This window comes from Lepidochelys kempii, chromosome 4 (genome assembly GCF_965140285.1).
Source record: "Lepidochelys kempii isolate rLepKem1 chromosome 4, rLepKem1.hap1, whole genome shotgun sequence".
NCBI classification, from domain to species: Eukaryota; Metazoa; Chordata; order Testudines; family Cheloniidae; genus Lepidochelys; species Lepidochelys kempii.
In genome coordinates, this window is record NC_136383.1 from 92,319,153 (window position 1) to 92,337,242 (window position 18,090).

The following is an 18,090-nucleotide window of genomic DNA, read 5'->3' on the forward strand; positions in this document are numbered from 1 at the left end:
GCTGATTAGACCTAATTCCCTGGGTCCTTTTCATTCCCCTTTTTAAGGACAAGGTACCATGTTTGCCTTTCTCCAGTCCTCTGGGACCTCACCCATCCTCCATGAGTTCTTGAAGATAATTGCTGATGGTTCTGGGATTGCTTCAGCTACTTCCTAAAGTACCCTATGGTGAATTTCTTCAGGTGCTGCCGACTTAAATACATCTAACTTATCTAAATATTCCTTAACCTGTTCTTTCCTTATCCTGGCTTGCACTCCTTCCCCCTTGTTGTGAATATTAACTGTGTTAAATATGTGGACACAATTAACTTTTTAGTGAAGACTAAAGCAAAATTGGCATTAAACACCTCAGCCTTCTTGGTGTCTTTTGTTATTATCTCTCCTTCCCCATTAAGTTGACCTACACGTTGCTTCTGATTGCTCTCGTTCCTAATGTATTTATAGACCCTCTTTTCTCAGTGTCTCTTATGTCCCTCTCCAATCATAATTTATTTCGTGCCTTAGCCTTTCTGACTTTGTCCCCACATGCTCATGCTATTCTTTTGTACCAATCCTTAGAAATCTGTCCATGTTTCCACTCTCCGCAGGATTTCTTTTTAATTCAGGTCATTAAAGAGGTCCTGATGGAGCCACACTGGCCTCGTACAAGTCTTCCTATCTATCCTTTGCATTAGGATAGTCTTCTGTTGAACCCTAAATATTAACTTTTAGAAACTGCCAGCTCTCCTAAACCACTTTTTCCCTTAGAATTTCTACCTATAGGACCTTCCTACTAGTTTTCTTAGTTTGTTAAAGCCTGATTTGTTAATTGTACCATCCCTGTTCTGACAGGTTTCAGAGTAGCAGCCGTGTTAGTCTGTATTCGCAAAAAGAAAAGGAGTGCTTGTGGCACCTTAGAGACTAACCAATTTATTTGAGCATAAGCTTAAGTGAGCTGCAGCTCACGAAAGCTTATGCTCAAATAAATTGGTTAGTCTCTAAGGTGCCACAAGTACTCCTTTTCTTTTTGTCCCTATTCTGTTGCTCTCACACTTTCCTTAGAACCATGAAATCTATCATTTCATGATTCCTTTCACCCAAATTGCTCTCAACTTTCAGATTCAAATCCAATTCCTCCCTGTTAGTTAGAATCAAGTCTAAAATGTCTGCCCCCCGGTTACTTCTTCCACCTTCTGAAACAAAAAATTGTCCCCAACACATTCCAAGAACTTATTGGACATTTTGTATTTTGCCTTATTATTTTATTATTTTTCCTGCAGATGTCTGGGTAGCTGAAGTTCCCCATTAATACCAGGTCTTGAGTTTTGGTTATTTCTGTTGCTTGTTCCAGAAATAGCTCATTTCACCACTCCTCCTGATTTGGTGGTCTATAGTAGACCCTTACTGTGACATCACTCCGGTTTCTTTCCCCCTTTTATCTTCACCTAGAGGCTTTCAACTCTTCTGGAGCTCAGAACAAGTATATACATTCTTAATGTACAATGAAACATCTTCTCCCCTTTTTCCCTTTTTGTTCTTCCTGAACAAACTATACCCCCATACCAATATTCTAAGCCTGTGTAATTCCAATTAAGTCATAATCTAGTTTAGGTACTAATACTTTATGGAAATTTAATAACAAGCCATAAATCCTAAGTCTACAGAAAGCCACTTTAAAAACAAATTCAGTTTTGTATAGTGCCTTGCAAAATGAATCCATTTATTCAAGCAGATTTTAAGTGAAATAAAGGATTTCCAGCAAGTGATAGTGTTTTCTACCTACCAAGAAGTGTTAACTTGTTCTCAAGCTTCATGGCAGATTCAAGCAGAAGCTCTTCCTTATTGTCAATACTGGTTTCTGCTAAAAAATGACTATTTAACCATTCAGCATATTCTGCATCACTCATCACCTGTGGAGGAAGAGGGGGAAAAAACACAGAGATAAAAGCCTCAGCTCTACTCAGTACTTGAGCTACACAACCTCTGAGGTTTTGCTTTGCAGAGAAGTTTGGGACATTTCTTCCCCTTTCATTACTGCTGAGCTATACTTTGAATTTCTGGGCAGCTCAAAATCCAAAATGAAACTCAGCTGAAATGTCAAAATGATATTTTGCATTCAAACCACACAGCACTGTCAACTGTACATGGTCTGAAAGTGAAGCCACAAAACTGGCCCAAGTTCACTGGGGTTTGTAACAAACCCCCACACTGAGCAAGCCTCTCATATTTTGTGAGCATTTCCCTAACCCTACTCACCTCCCACATGTCTTACTCAGAAAACCGGGTTAACTATTGGTTAATCACAATTTTATGGATAAAGTTGTAGACATTAAGCCATTTGACATCCTCCACTGCCACCAGCTATGACTGTTAAAAGTGAAGTTATGCAGTAGCACAGGTCAATTTACTAATCTCTCTTCAAATCACACTAAATTAAAAATAAAAGTCTAGTGCCGATATGCAATCATTTGTTTAGAAGTAGTGATGTATGTCTCACACCTATAGCACTCCACATTCCAGAGAAAGTATGTCATTTCATGAACTACCATAAATCTCTTCACAAGTTACCTTTTTAGCTATACACAATGTGCGCAGTCCTCTTCTGGCATAATCATTTAAGTGTTTCTGAGTTCTTTCCTTAATTTTCTTTTGTTCCATTTCTGATTTGTCATCATCTGAAATTTAAAAAAAAAAAAGGGGGGGGTAGAGGGAAGAGTAAAATATGCATTGTTGGCGTTTACTTACTGACAGACTTTCAAAAGAGCAGGTTTAAAAATAAAAGTAAAACAAATATTATTTTAACTTTTAAACAGATCTTTATATTTGCAAATCATATTCAGGTCACACGTTTGGTGACCATACCAGAATGTCTTGCTCGGTCCATGGGTTAGCTGGGAGAGGATTAAAAGAACACTCTTTGGGTCATATTAGACCAAAAATCAAAGGCTGGGATTTGCAAAAGTACTCTGTATTGGGCTAACTGTTCTCCCACTTAAATCAATGGTAAAACTCCCTTTGATTTCAATGGGAGAAGAGTCAGGGCAACACTGAGCACTTTTAGAAAATGCCCACCCTGAGTTTTCCCAAATCTAAAAAATATCAAACATTTTTCCTTGATTAAAAATAAAAATAATGATAACAAGAATAATAAACTGAGATATTTACCACTGATCCATATAGTTAAGAAGACCTGGTTTCTTGCCCTCAATGACCTTCAATAAAAAGCAGCTGGTGTTTTCCATTCCATGTAAATCAATCATTACAGTGCAACAGCAAACAAGGAATTGTACTACAGAAGTCAGTGTTTCCTGTTGCAGAGTTCAAAAGTGTTTGCCACATAAACAAACAGGCACAAGTAAAAGGTGCCACAGAACTCTACAGACACAGGCTAGAGATCATACATCGGGTGACAACATCTAATATTAGAAGTTCTTAGAACTCAGAACGGTTGACATAAAGAAAGACTGGACACTGTCTAACCCCAATATAGTGTATTTCATACTTTCATTAATAAGATGTGTTACTATCATAATGGGGGGGGTCTGAATTCAGCACTATACTTGAGCAGGTGCTTTGCTTTAAGCACAGGAATAGTCCCATTCTCTTCAATGGGTATACATATGTGCTTAAAGTTCAGCAGCGTCTATGTATTTTGCTGAATTGAGGTCTTGAACCCCAATTTTCTTCACTTTCTTGGGTGTCTGTAGAACACCTGTCACAGTGGTACCTCAGGAATGAACAACTAAATATTTCTGTGGGAGCATAGGAACCAGAGAACTGTTGACTAAGGTAGGTCTGTGTAGTTATTTACCTTCTTTTACGTGTCACTCCAAAAAAATGTTAATCAATTAATTATTCTTGAGAGATACAAAGGTGAAACCAAGAGCTGACAAAGTTCTGTATGTACCTGCAGGTCCAGTCCACAACAAATCCATAATGACCGAGTCTGCACCTTTCGTGTACACCACCACTTTGTTGGAGAGCGGATGTCTAACTACTACTGACATTCTTTTTCGTACTGAGTCAAAAGGCAATATGTGCAAAAGCTGAAATGTCAAAGATCCCAAAGCAGCCAGGTCCACAGTAACTTGATCAGGAGTCCTAGACTGTAAAGTGCATTTGTAAGCCTTGGCAGCATGAACTAGTGCAGCTTCATCAGGGCTCTCAGCCTCATAACACAGCTTAGATATAGATCGTTCAAGAGATGATCCAGCATCACAGTGCTCACTGCCTGCAGCTACGTCCACTCTATCTAGTGGTCCAAGTGGAGGTACTTTGGTGCATTGTAGGCTATCAGTAGCCTGAGGTTCATTAGCCATTTGGGCCACCCCTTCTATAGCAGGAGAAGCCAGCTTCACTCTGAAAATAGATAGTTTGCTCACAAAAGTACTAGGGCTCTCAGATGATGACTCCTTTGCACTTGGAACTGGTGATGAACTCAGCCTTCGGACTGACAACCTCTGGAACATCTGTTTGATTTCCTCAAGGGATTTAATAGGCATTCTACCTAGCGAAGATAGTCTCATCTGCAACAGAATTAAAAAATCAGCAAAAACATTTATAAGTGTGCTGAAACAATTTCAATTAGTAATAGAGGTATTTTATTTCAGCAAGGATATTATTCTTAATATAATCGCTTATTTCAACTTCAATGTCGACTTTTTGGACTTAAATTATATTTTATATATATTATTGTATCATTCTATTAAATAAATTCAGCCAAACCCATAGGTAATTAGATTCCAAACACATCAACTGTAAACGCACTTCAGATTTGTAAAATTACACTCATTCCATGTCTAGTTAATGACTGTGGCCCATTTCTAGAATTTGGGCCAATAATGAAACAAATAGCATGACTTACTTTCTAACTTTTTTTAATTTCACAGAAAATGGACTTAAAGTTTTATTCTGCTTATTCTGAATCAGTCAGATGAGTGCAAGGATTAAACCTGCCCCACAAAAAAAGTGACAATCACCTAAAAATAGCTTTTAGAAATAAAATCCTTTAGAAGCGCTTTTCTTATTATTTGGACTTACATAGAAAATATTAATACAAAATGCTCGGTTTAGTCTATTGGACACTGATAAGAACAGTACTACAGTTAATAGCTTACAATCTACTGCAAACAGCTAATGTCTTGTGGTTATAAAGCACCCTGAAGAATTAAAAACTCTAAAAGAACTATGGAATGTATTTTACTATTTAAAATTTTTATAGTGTATTTTCCATGTGTGAATTAGGTTAGGGTGATTGGAAAGGAGTTTTTTGTATTATTGCTTAGGGAAAATAAGCTATTTTTTTCCCATCAACAATTTTTTGAATGCAGCAGCAAAGCCAAATTCACAGATATGACACTCTAAAGATCTGCACCCTATTGTAAGTTTGAAACCCTGCCATTTAGCAGGAGGCACAAGTTTTCAATTAAGTGTCATTTACTTATAGTCATCACATGCTTTTTGAGGGAAGTTCAACCCTAGCCTTTTCTAAAATAAGGTTACTCAGAGGATAAATTCAATTTAATTTTTTTAAAAAAAACCAACGAGTTCCAGTTACAAACATAAAGTGATACTTTATTACTGCAAAGAGGAAGATCACTACCCACAAAATAGCTGTTGTGCTTTAGCAATGTGTTCCAGCCGCTAGGTATGTTTTAGTTATTACTATTATTACAGTACAAAACGGAACAGCAGGCTCTCCCTAGCTTTGTAGTAATGCCAGGAGGCAGTTACGGTTTGCTATACACCACATTTTTCATACTGGATGGGGTATTAAAACCAGACATCTTATTGGTGAATAGAACACAGTAAAAATGGCAAATCCAACTTAATTTTAGAGTCCCTCTCGTAAAAAAGTAAGTATAAAGTAGGGCTGTCAAGCAATTAAACAAATTAATCACACGATTAAACAATAATGGAATACCATTTAAATATTTTTGGATGTTTTCTACATTTTCAAATATATTGATTTCAATTACAGCACAGAACACAAAGTGTACAGTGCCCACTTTATATGTATTTTTATTACAAATATTTGTGCCGTAAAAAATAAAATAAATAGTATTTTTCCATTCATCCCGTACAAGTACTGTAGTGCAATCTCTTTATCATGAAAGTGCAACTTACAAATGTAGATTTTCTTTGTTACGTAACTGCATTCCAAAACAAAACAATTAAAACTTTAGAGCCTACAAGTCCATTCAGTCCTACTTCTTGGTCAGTCAGTCACTCAGACACACAAGTTTGTTTACATTTGCAGGAGATAATGTTGCCTGCTTCTTGTTTACAATGTCACCTGAAAGTGAGAACAGACATTCACATGGCACTGTTGTAGCCGGTGTCGCAAGATATTTACGTGCCAGATGCACTAAAGATTCCTATGTCCCTTCAAGCTTCAACCCGCATTCCAGAGGATGTATCCATGCTGATGACGGGTTCTGCTCGGCAACGATCCAAAGCAGTGCAGACAGACACATGTTCACTTCCATCATCTGAGTCAGATGCCACCAGCAGAAAGCTGATTTTCTTTTTTAGTAGTTTGGATTCTGTAGTTTCCGCATCAGTGTTGTTCTTTTAAGACTTCTGACAGCATGTTCCACACCTTGTCCCTTTCAGATTTTGGAAGGCACTTCAGATTCTTAAACCTTGGGTTGAGTGCTATAGCTATCTTTAGAAGTCTCACCTTGGTACCTTCTTTGCGTTTTGTCAAATCTGTACAGAAAGTGTTCTTAAAATGAACAACATGAGCATCATCAGCATAAAAGCATGTCCTCTGGAATGGTGGCTGACGCATGAAGGGGCATATGAATGTTTAGCATATCTGGCACGTAAATACCTTGCAATGCCAGCTACAAAAGTGCCATGTGAATGCTTTTTCTCACTTTCTGGCGACATTGTAAATAAGAAGAGGGCAACATTATCTCCCGTAAATGTAAACAAACTTGTTTGTCTTAGCGACTGGCTGAACAAGAAGTAGGGCTGAGTGGACTTGTAGGCTCTAAAGTTTTACATTGTTTTGTTTTTGAGTGCAGTTATGTAACCAAAAAAAATTCTACATTTGTAAATTGCACTTTCATGATAAAGAGATTGCACTACAGTACTTGTATGAGGTGAACTGAAAAATACTATTTCTTTTGTTTATCATTTTTACAGTGCAAATATTTGTAATAAAAATAATAATATAAAATGAGCACTGTGCACTTTGTACTGTGTGTTGTAATTTAAATCAATATATTTGAAAATGTAGAAAAACATCCAAAAATATTTAATACATTTCAATTGGTATTCTATTATTTAACAGTCCGATTAAAACTGTGATTTATTGCAATTAATTTTTTAATTGCGATTAATTTTTTTGAGTTAATTAATTGACACCCGTAGTATAAAGTATTCAAGGCAAGCCGCACTTCACTGGAAACTTTTGCTAGCTGTATATTATGCATTAACTTACTGGACTGTTCAGTTTCAACTGTACAATCATTCTTTTCCTTCAAGCAAACACAGCAAACCAATGGAGGGGGAAATGACCACTTTTAAATGGCAGTGCCTTTTTTTCTCCCCATGCAAACAAGACTATAGGGAACACATGAAAAGCTGTAATATGCTGCAGCAGCCAGAAGCGTGACTACTTGAGTTGCCGATTTTTCTTCCTTACCTTTTGACGTGGTTGGTTAGGAGCTGAAACTACCACAGTATTACAAATTGCCAGAGCAAGAAAGAAGTCAGTGATGTATACTGTCTCCAAGGATGGCTCTCTGTCAGTTTCTTCTGATTGCGCATATGAATGACAGGTAATTTGACTAAATTTCTCCATGAGCTTTGCGTCTGGAACAACATCAGTTTCCTGTTGATTAAATAAAATAGATATCCTTTTACCATATAGTTCCAAAAGGCCTGATGTGGTTCCTGGCACAAGACAGTTTCAGTGTTGCAAGACTTTACAATGAATAGAGTACTCTTAGAAGTGCATATAAATAGAATAATCACTCCCCAAACTCCTCCTGCAGCTGCTGCAAGGAAGTTAATCTAAAACTGAAAAAGTAAAACCTACTACAGTTTATAACATGGAGGGATTAGAGAAGTTTGGGCAATGTCCTCCTGCTAACAAAGGCTCCGTCCTGCTAGATGCGGAGCACTTCTGGGAGAGAGGAGAGCACCCTGATATATGCAGCATATCACAGGTGTCGTCAACACTTTGTAGGAGCACGTCCTTAAACACTGGTAGTTTTCAGTGCATGATAATTCATAGCACCATAGGAACTGACATACTGGATCAGACACAGTCCATCTAGACCAGTATCCTGTCTCCAACAATGGCTGGCACCAGATGCTTTGAGGAAGATTTAAGAACCTATTCAATAGGCAGACTATAATGTGCCCCCCCGGAAGTCTTATCCTAATCCCTAGTGTATTCTAATATTTTGTTGTCTTTTTTTTTTTTTAACCACAGCAGCACATTGAGTAGAGATCTTCATGAAGCTGGCCACTGATACCCAGGTCTTTTTCCTGCATAAGCATTGTTAATTTTGAACCCTAAACACAGATTTCCACTTCCCCACCATCCTAATTTCATGAGGGTAAACCTTTAAATTGTTCCCCCATCCCTTTGCATACCAGAATTCTTTTGCTACCAGCCCTCCTCCTGCATCTGCAGAGAAAAGGGGTAGGATATGCCGCATTCGGAACTTGGATATTTCTCACAGGGGATGATCTTCACCCCAATTCAGAGGGGCCAGCGCCAGGCAAAGTGCCACTTATGTACTCCAGGATGTAAGTGGGACTTGAATGTGCCTTGACCTTGTGCTAACCTTCTGCATAGAGTGAATTTCATATCTACATAGACAGAATGCAGTCTTCACAAGCATTAGCTCATGAGTAAGGATATGATTGAGTCACAGAGGTCACGGATTCCGGAACTTTACTGGACCTCCATGACTTCTTCAGCTTCAGCTGTCAGTGGGGGCCGTGCGTCCCTGCCCTGTGGCTTCCAGCAGGGGAGGCAGCCGGGACTGCGTGCCCCTGCCCCGCAGCTTCCCAGGGCCATCACCACCCCTCCCCCTGTGGCTGGAGCTGGGACTGTGTACTCCTGCCCTGCAGCCAGCACCGGAGCCGGGTCTGTGAGCCCGCCCTGTGGCTGTGGGGCTCAGCCTGTTCGGACCCCCCACCCCCCGATCCCCATGACTCCAGTTGTCATTTCTCCCCGTACCTAGCTCTGCCCCCCAGTTATTTTTAGTAAAGTCACAGACAAGTCATGGGCTCACTGGAGATGTTGTTTGTTGCCCGTGACCTGTCGTGACTTTTATTAAAAATAACAGCGACAAAATCTTAGCCTTACTCATGAGCACTTCAGCAGAAATTAAATAAAACTGAGCCACCACCTATTTAATGTTACTTTAAGTCTCATTTATAAAGGACATACATGGTGCAGGCAGCATTTTTGCCCCCAAAACTTGGTGCATTAGGCTGGAATACTGCTTACCCACACCTATAAGGTTTAAAAACCCTCTCAAAGCAACACGGCAAATGCTGATTACATTTGATTTATTCATTTCAGCTGGTGCGCTCGTGGAATTATGCCAGCAAGATTCAATGCAGACGCGCTGGTGATCTGAATTATTTAGTAGCACTTGCATTATCTAATACAAACATTAAAAACACTTTTAAGTGTTTTTATGCACTGCCAGGCATAACACACTGTGCGTATCAAATATATGTCATCAAACAAACAATTGCTTCATAGGCAAGCCCTTTGATCTAGCTATCTTAGGTATTTATCTGGCACCCATCACTGTAGCATCTGAGCAACTCACAATTTATCCAAGGGGTTTTCAAACTTTTTGTATAGGTGACCCCTTTTCACACAGCAAACCTTTGAGTGTGACCCCCACTTACAAATTAAAAACGGGGATGGGAGTAATTTAATTTAATGGGAGTTCAGGTCTGTCAGCCCCATGGAACTGACAGCTTGCGACCCCCATGTAACCACCTTGTGATGCCGTGAAGGGTCACAACCCCCAGTTTGAGAACCCCCATTTATCCTCACACCACCCCAGTGAGGTACAGAAGTGCTATTAGCCCCATTTTACAGGTAGGGAACCGAGGCACAGAGAAGCTACGCAACTTGTCCAAAGTCATACTGGTAGTCTGTGGAAGAACAGAAAATTGAATCTGTTACCCTAACCATTAGACTATCCTTCTCCTCTAGCTTTATGTGAACAGTCTAGAAAGGGATAACCATGAATGAACACCTCATGCTCCCAGTTCAATTCTGGCCTCGCTTTAAAAGCTGCAAATCCACATTTTATTTTTGCCATCATTTAAAAACATATCAATTACAAAATTACAGCTGTGGGGAGGCACTTTTTCAGTTCTTTTTGAAGGAAAACAAAGGATTTCAGATAAGACAAAATGATCTATTCAATTTTAAAGAAAAAGAATCAAATGTCTTCATGAGTTACTTCAGATATTTAAGATCAAAAGACATCAAGTTATACTTACAATGGGGCTGCTGAAAGCTACATGTCTTGAGTGTGGAATGTTACTGACTCCATCTTTCTCTCCTAAGGCAGAACAGCTACCAGCCAGCTGATTCAAAGGCCGACTCACTGTCCTGCAGCTGTGCACCTTCTGCTTTGGCATGCGGCTCAACGAACCACACAGAGCATCTGTTAAATCTTCATCGTCTGAATCAGCCTCTTGATAGGATTCCAGCCTCTTGGCTAATGAGAGGGGGAAATCACATTTCAGCCACCAAGAAGAATCCCTCATTTGTCCAATATTACAAGCTCAAATCATCAGGTGGAAGCCTGACATATGAACTTTAAAACACGGAATTGTGTACATGTGTGTAAAAATGGATTACATATAATTTAATCAAAAGCAAAACAAAACAGCCAACACACTGATCACATGGACACTGGTTTGGCAGCACAAGTATCACTTTTAATAAGGGCTCTGTGAATCCTGCCTGAAGTTCATCTGTTTGAGAAAAGAACTTTTTTGATTTATCAATTTTTACAACTGAAAAGCTGGTCTCATCAGTACAATAACTGGTCAGTAAAACCTGAATCATGCGTGTCATGTGTCATGTGGGGGAGGTCTTGTTCCCACCCTCAGGTATAAATAAAATCCTCTCCTTCCCCCAGTTTAGGAGACCATAGTCCCTATTTGCCAAATTTGGCATTTTGATGATTCCAAACTCCTCCCAGGGGGCATCACTGATCATGGAGACAACCTGGAAAGGAGGGTTCAGGCTATTATCTCCTTTGCCTCAATACGAATAGAGAAAAAAATATTTTTTTAAAATAAGAGCTCACATATCACAGAGCGGCTCTAAGTTAAAAATTCAAACTGTGGACAACAATAGCCTCTATTAGGGAAACAGCCAAACCAGGGAAGGAGACAGCCTAGGTGACGGATGATGGCAAAATACTGGAGGAAAGGATTCAGGCTGCAGGAACCTAGGGAACCGGGGAAGCGGTAAAGATAAAGGTATGAGGAAGGAACTGAGTAATATTCAAAATGGCTGCCCTCATGTTGTATGTATTCCAGAAATTAATCTGAATCATGTGAAGGTGGTCTGCAGACTACAGGCGGTCAGACTAGATGATAATGATGGTCCCTTCTGATCTTAAAGTCTATGAGATTACGAGACACACAACTCGTTCACTTGAAAGCTGAGACAGTTTTTTCAAGAAGATTGTCTGTGTTACATGCCCTTCCACTGACACTCTTCCTTACGCAACTACAGTGCAAGGAAATCTCTAGTAAAAGACATGTCTACTAGTCATAGTTTTCATCCACCAAAAATGTTTGTTTTCATAATCTGATATTTTCTGCAACAGGAACAAATAACAGTTTTGTGAAGATGTCACATGGTTTATAAAATAAAATGTGGTAACTGAAGGGAAGTATGGCTGAAATCAGTGACCTTACAAATGCGCTACTCCAATAGGGTCTTGTATTAGGGCCTCATTACCTCCAGTGCAAAGTTCTGGTACCTGTTATCATGACTGCTCCAACTATGAAATACAGAAGACTTCAGGTGAAGTCCCTCACCTCCTGCACCACATATAACAGCATCAAAGCACGTGCCAGTGATATTGATCCAGAGAGCAGTAGTACTGACACAGAGGACACTGAGACTACTTAGCACATTACAAGATTATTATGGTAAGAGCATTATAAGGCAACACAGCCACTGCGATCAACACAATTATGTGCTTCTTGACTCTTGCATCCTGTGCAATGAGAGTTTATGTATATTAATAAGCACAAATGTATACACATAGATTAAGTGGCATATACCCAACGATTCCACTGGGTTTCTGCAATGCAACTCCTATTGTCTAAAACAGGAGATATGTGAATAAAAATCCTGTGCAATGTTCTAAAAAGCTGCATCTACAAAATTAACCAATTTGTGGGTCCCCTCCAAATCCTTTAAACAAATAAATAAATAATGAAAACAAACTGTCCCTAGGATTCTTCATGCTGTATTTACACTGTTTTTGTATTCAAATGTCACCATCGATAAATACATGACCCACCCCCAGCCACCAGGGCACAACATGAAACAACTGGAACTATAGCGAACATTATGGCATTTTATTAAGGTGATACTAACAGACCAGCCCACACACAGAAAATGACTAGTGGATGTACAGCAACTAGCACTAGAGGGCTCTGATCCTTGACAGGCAGCCTCTAGGTGCTATTGCCGTACAAATGACTTCTGATATGTACTATATAGTCATCAGTTTATTTCTTCTTAAAACTTTTTTATTATTTCATTAGCTTTTCAGTGTACTTTCTCTATTTACATTTTTTTATTGTTTTAATGAGGGTTCAAAAATTGGAAGCTGATGGAAGTTTTCTTCATATTTTTAATATCTGTTACTGCCCCCACTTTCTTCTAAATTTGTGCATATGTGAAATGTAAGGGAATCACCAGTATTATTGTATCTACTCCATACACTACTCAAAAATTTATGCAGAAATTATTTTTTAAAACTGGTTTCTAATCAAGTGTGTTTCCATAACATTGATAAACTGATCAATCTCTTTCAATGTGACCACTAGGTGGTGTATCTAGTTTGCATAACGAACTGTTACATCAATGACAGGTTTCAGAGTAACAGCCATGTTAGTCTCTATTCGCAAAGAGAAAAGGAGTACTTGTGGCACCTTAGAGACTAACCAATTTATTTGAGCATAAGCTTTCGTGAGCTACAGCTCACTTCATTGGATGCATTCAGTGGAAAATACAGTGGGGAGATTTATATACACAGAGAACATGAAACAATGGGTGTTACCATACACACCGTAACCAGAGTGATCACAGGTGAGCTATTACCAGCAGGAGCGCGGGGGGAGGGAGTGAGCCTTTTGTAGTAATAATCAAGGTGGGCCATTTCCAGCAGTTGACAAGAACGTCTGAGGAACAGTGGGGGGGGGGGGATAAACATGGGGAAATAGTTTTACAGACCTAAAAGTGGCAATACTTCAACAAAAAACCTTCAAAAACAGACTCCAACGAGAGACTGCTGAATTGGAATTCATTTGCAAACTGGATACAATTAACTTAGGCTTGAATAGAGACTGGGAGTGGATGGGTCATAACACAAAGTAAAACTATTTCCCCATGTTTATCCCCTCCCCCCCACTGTTCCTCAGACGTTCTTGTCAACTGCTGGAAATGGCCCACCTTGATTATCACTACAAAAGGCTCACTCCCTCCCCCCCCCCCCCCCCCGCAGCTCTCTTGCTGGTAATAGCTCACCTAAGTGATCACCCTGGTTACAGTGTGTATGGTAACACCCATTGTTTCATGTTCTCTGTGTATATAAATCTCCCCACTGTATTTTCCACTGAATGCATCCGATGAAGTGAGCTGTAGCTCACGAAAGCTTATGCTCAAATAAATTTGTTAGTCTAAGGTGCCACAAGTACTCCTTTTCTTGTTACATCAATCACAGCAATAGTAAACACTATATTGTGAATACCACTAGTTTTACTAAGGATGTATTATCATGATCTCACTTTGGTTCAATCCTCTTTGATCAAGTAAGGAACATTGGCCTTGCCTACTGATTAAATGGCAGATTTCTGCGGTGAGCAGTATTATCTAATAGTACCTGCACAAAGTGATTGAAATATATTATATTTCTGTATTTTTGATCCAACTTAGCCAGACAGCTAAATTAACCAATGATCAAATGAAGTGGAAAAGTCTGTGATGTTGTATATAACTTCCTCCTATGTCTAGAGTTGCATCCTATAGTTTGTTTATGCATTTTTAAAAATACAAAGCCACTAATAAAAAAACTTGACTCCCAGTGGGCAATTAATAGGCTACTGAGAGCTAGATACAGAATGTCACTCATATATAGGACACAGAGCGTTCATAACTCAGTACATGGGTTTCTAAATTTAAGTTAATAATACTTCCACCTATTTGTGATACGCCAGTTTACAGGCATTCTAAACAAAGCATGCTAGAATAGAAGTGCAGGTCTTTGCTAGTTGAATGTCAGTTCATCAAATTACTACATATCTGCTATGCGTGCAGATGAATTTGTTTGTGCACTAACATTAGTGAAGTCACTAAGGCCTTGACACAGCAAAACATATAAGTATGTGGCTAAATTTAAGCATACAATTTCAGTGGGATTGTATCCAGCATGTGGGATTCACTTGTGCTTTTAAATACCCACATGCTGAATTGAGGCCTAAAACAATGCTCCATGGAGTGAGGTAGGATATTTTCATGTCTCTACCATGGTGATGAACTGGGCAGCTGCACCCTAAAATACTGTGAAGATATTATGCCTGGCTCACTACTTAAAAAAAAGAGGCAAGATTATTTGCAGTTTCCCAGTGACAGAGTTTCCAAAATTTCATGGAGAGAGGCAGAGCGCAGTGATTGAATTCCAGTGAAGTTCAGTCAGCCAGTTAAGAAAAAAAAAAAAAAAGAAAAAAGTTTCTCTCCAGCACAGTGAATAGAAACATAACTATCTGCATACTAGCTCACTCACCACAGTTCTCAAGATTCTTAGCACAGAAGGCAATGCATGGATAACACTCCACAGTTCACACATAGGGCAGAAGCACTGTTGCTAATAGGGTTAGCCTGCATTCCCGCTTCTCCATGCTACTGTGCATGGGTCTGCCAAATGGACTTGACATGCACTCTACCCTATCAAACCTTTCAACTTCTGCAAGAATAAAGAAGGTATGAATGTTGCCTTAATATTTCATTCCTTACCATTCTCCTCATGGCAATATTCCTGTCCTGCAATGCTGCATCTCCGGAAAACCATTTTGTTCTCAGTGAGGGTTCCAGTCTTGTCAGAGAAGATATACTGGATTTGACCTAAGTCTTCAGCGATATTCAGCGCTCGACACTGAATAGTGGAGTCAGTTTTCTCATGGTACAAGTCAATATCATTCTGAATTAAATAGATTTGTCCCAATTTGACAACTTCGATTGAAACATAGAGAGAAATCGGGATCAAGACCTGACAAAATAAAATGAGTGGATTACATGCAGCTAGATAATCTGATGATTATGAAACCAAATTCTGATCCAGTTACACCAGTGTAAATAAAAGTAACTTCACTGAAGTCAAAAGAGTTACTCCAGATATACACGAGCGTAAATGAGAGCAGAATCTGGCCCATTCTGTTTAAGGTGAAGTTACCTGTAATAAAATGATCATTGTCCAAAACATATAAAACCCTGCTAATGCTGGTGGAGTGGATTTTCCACTGGGCTCAGGGACATTAAAAAGAGGCATCTCCGAATAGCTACTTAACCAAATTCCATGACCTTTTAAAAAAAAAGAAAGAAAGAAAAAAAAGAGTTAGTAGTACATACACTGGCCCATAGTTTAGTGTCAAGCTGAACAAAAACTGGAAGAGGTTTAAAGCCTGGTGCCTAACAACAACTAGACTTCAGCTTTTTGGTTTTTCTCAAGAAAGAGTTAATCAAAACAAACTCCTCCTCTCACTTTGCCTATTCTAATTCATGAATGAAGGTTGCCATAGGATTGCATGAAGAGCAGGGGCAAGTAGCACTTTGATTATTTATTTAACTACTCATCCGCAATCCAATGGGAATGTTAGAAAGATACAGTTAATATAAGCTTCAAAGGATTTTTCTTTTATTTCTGGAAAATACCAACAATGAAGTACCTCCCAGGAGCTTGTGTGGGCAACACCTCTAGCTTGTAAACCATGGCTTATCCAGGCTACTTAATATGCACAATGAGGGCAAAAAGTAGGTCCTGCCTCAATTACAACACTGGCTGTTAGAAAATGGTTTTAAAAATCCAACCTTAAAAACTTGTACCACCAATGTACTCCAGGACTAAGAGCGTCTCAAGTGTTTCAGTAAATTTTTTACAAACTGGCTTATTTGGATAATAAAATGTACAGGCAGCTGAGTGCAAGTATTAAATTTAACCAATGTCCAAAATATAAACTCCCCCAAAACCCATGCAAACTTAGACTCTCCATCCAATACCATCCTGTCAGCCTTTTTTCCCAGAAAAGGACTTAGGAGGAAATATGAGCTTTGCAGCATTACCAGTAAGGTCAATGGAAGACCAGCTGGGGAAGCACGATCCCAAGTTGAAGGCCTTTCACTGAGAATATTCTTCCTCCAGGCCTCTCTGAACAGAACAAGAGACTGTGAACTTAAGCACTGTATGCAGCTCAGCTGATGAAGTATCACACAAGGAGAGAGGCAGCTTTTGAGGAGCTTGGGACCTAAACTATTTATGGAACCACTTTAAATTGCACCCAGAAGTGAGCTAGACACCAGTACCTCATCCATACAGGCAGTGTAACTGTGGGAGTTAAAAACTGTTTTTAAGATTTCCTGAAAACGGTGGCACATTTCATAGCACAGATAAGCCTCAATCTTCAACTTTCAATGCCTAGGCCAGGGGTCGGCAAATCGTTTGGCCCAAGGGCCACATCCGAGTGGGGAAATTGCAGGGAGGGCTGGGACAGGGGGTTGGGGTACAGGGTGTGGAAGAGAGTGCGGTGTGCAGGAAGGGACTCTGGGCAAGGGGTTGTGGCAGAGGAGGGGTGTGGTGTGTATGAAGGGGCTCAGAGAAGGGGGTTGGGGTGCAGGAGGAGTGCGGGGTGCAGCAGGGGGCTCAGGGCAGGGAGTTGGGTTGCAGGAGGTGTTCAGGCTTCGGCCCAGCACCGCTTACCTGGAGCGGCTCCGGGGTGGCAGCGGCATGCATTGGGGCCAGGGCAGGCTCCCTGCCTGCCTTCCCTGGCCCTGGCCCCACCCTGCACCGCCCTGGGAAGCGGCTGGCACCACATCCCTGTGGTCCCTGCGGGAGGGAAGGCAAAGAGTTCCGCGCACTGCCCTTGCCTGTGGGTACCTCCCCCGAAGCTCCCATTGGCTGCAGTTCCCTGTTCCCGGCCAATGGGAGCTTCGGGGGAGGTACCCACAAGCAAGGGCAGCGCACAGAGGGGGCCGCAGGGACATGGTGCTGGCTGCTTCCCAGAGCCCGTGGCACCATGGGGGTGGCAATCCCACTGGCCGGATCCAAAGCCCTGAGGGGCCAGATCCAGCCCATACTTTTCCCACCCCTGGCCTAGGCCTACTAGGTATACAAGAAATTTAGCTAGTTGATATTAATTTATTTCAGATCACTCTTCATTCTTAACTCAGTTACTGTTGGGCAAAGAGTATGCTTCCTGAAAGAGTCAGACTATTATTTTATTCCTAGATCCCATCGCACTGACAACCTCAAAAATAAAGCACTAAAAAACTTGCAGAGAAAAAGGGGGTGGATGAGACAACAAACAAACAAAAATACTACTTTGCAGATCCTTACACTTTACTTACCTAAAGCACCAATTAAACACATTAAAATCAGAAGCAGAACACACCAAAGGACATCAGTGTTCACTCTCCTTTCCAATTTACTGCGTTTGTAACGAGGGCCGCTGTTATTCAGCATTGCTTTGGTTTCATGACCTGTAACACACAATAAATGTTTAATTTTCCTTCTATGGCAGATATTCAAACCAAAACTCAAATACATCCCTGAAAGACTGAGAAAATTGGATGCATGCGTTAATTAGTAT

At 40.1% G+C, this 18,090-nt stretch overlaps 1 protein-coding gene across 5 annotated transcripts in view; it reads right to left on the reverse strand.

Moving 5' to 3' along the window:
- The window catches only part of ATP10D (ATPase phospholipid transporting 10D (putative)), a 107,450-nt gene that overhangs the window by 15,076 nt on the left and 74,284 nt on the right, over positions 1-18,090 (reverse strand). For all 5 annotated transcript variants that reach the window (XM_073342121.2, XM_073342120.2, XM_073342118.2 and 2 more), the window contains 8 exons: positions 17,849-17,980; positions 15,681-15,808; positions 15,245-15,497; positions 10,477-10,697; positions 7,634-7,822; positions 3,887-4,505; positions 2,548-2,654; positions 1,763-1,889 (listed from right to left, as the gene is read on the reverse strand). In XM_073342121.2, the coding sequence (XP_073198222.2) occupies positions 1,763-1,889; positions 2,548-2,654; positions 3,887-4,505; positions 7,634-7,822; positions 10,477-10,697; positions 15,245-15,497; positions 15,681-15,808; positions 17,849-17,980 (1,776 nt within the window). The remainder of the gene's footprint in view (positions 1-1,762; positions 1,890-2,547; positions 2,655-3,886; positions 4,506-7,633; positions 7,823-10,476; positions 10,698-15,244; positions 15,498-15,680; positions 15,809-17,848; positions 17,981-18,090) is intronic.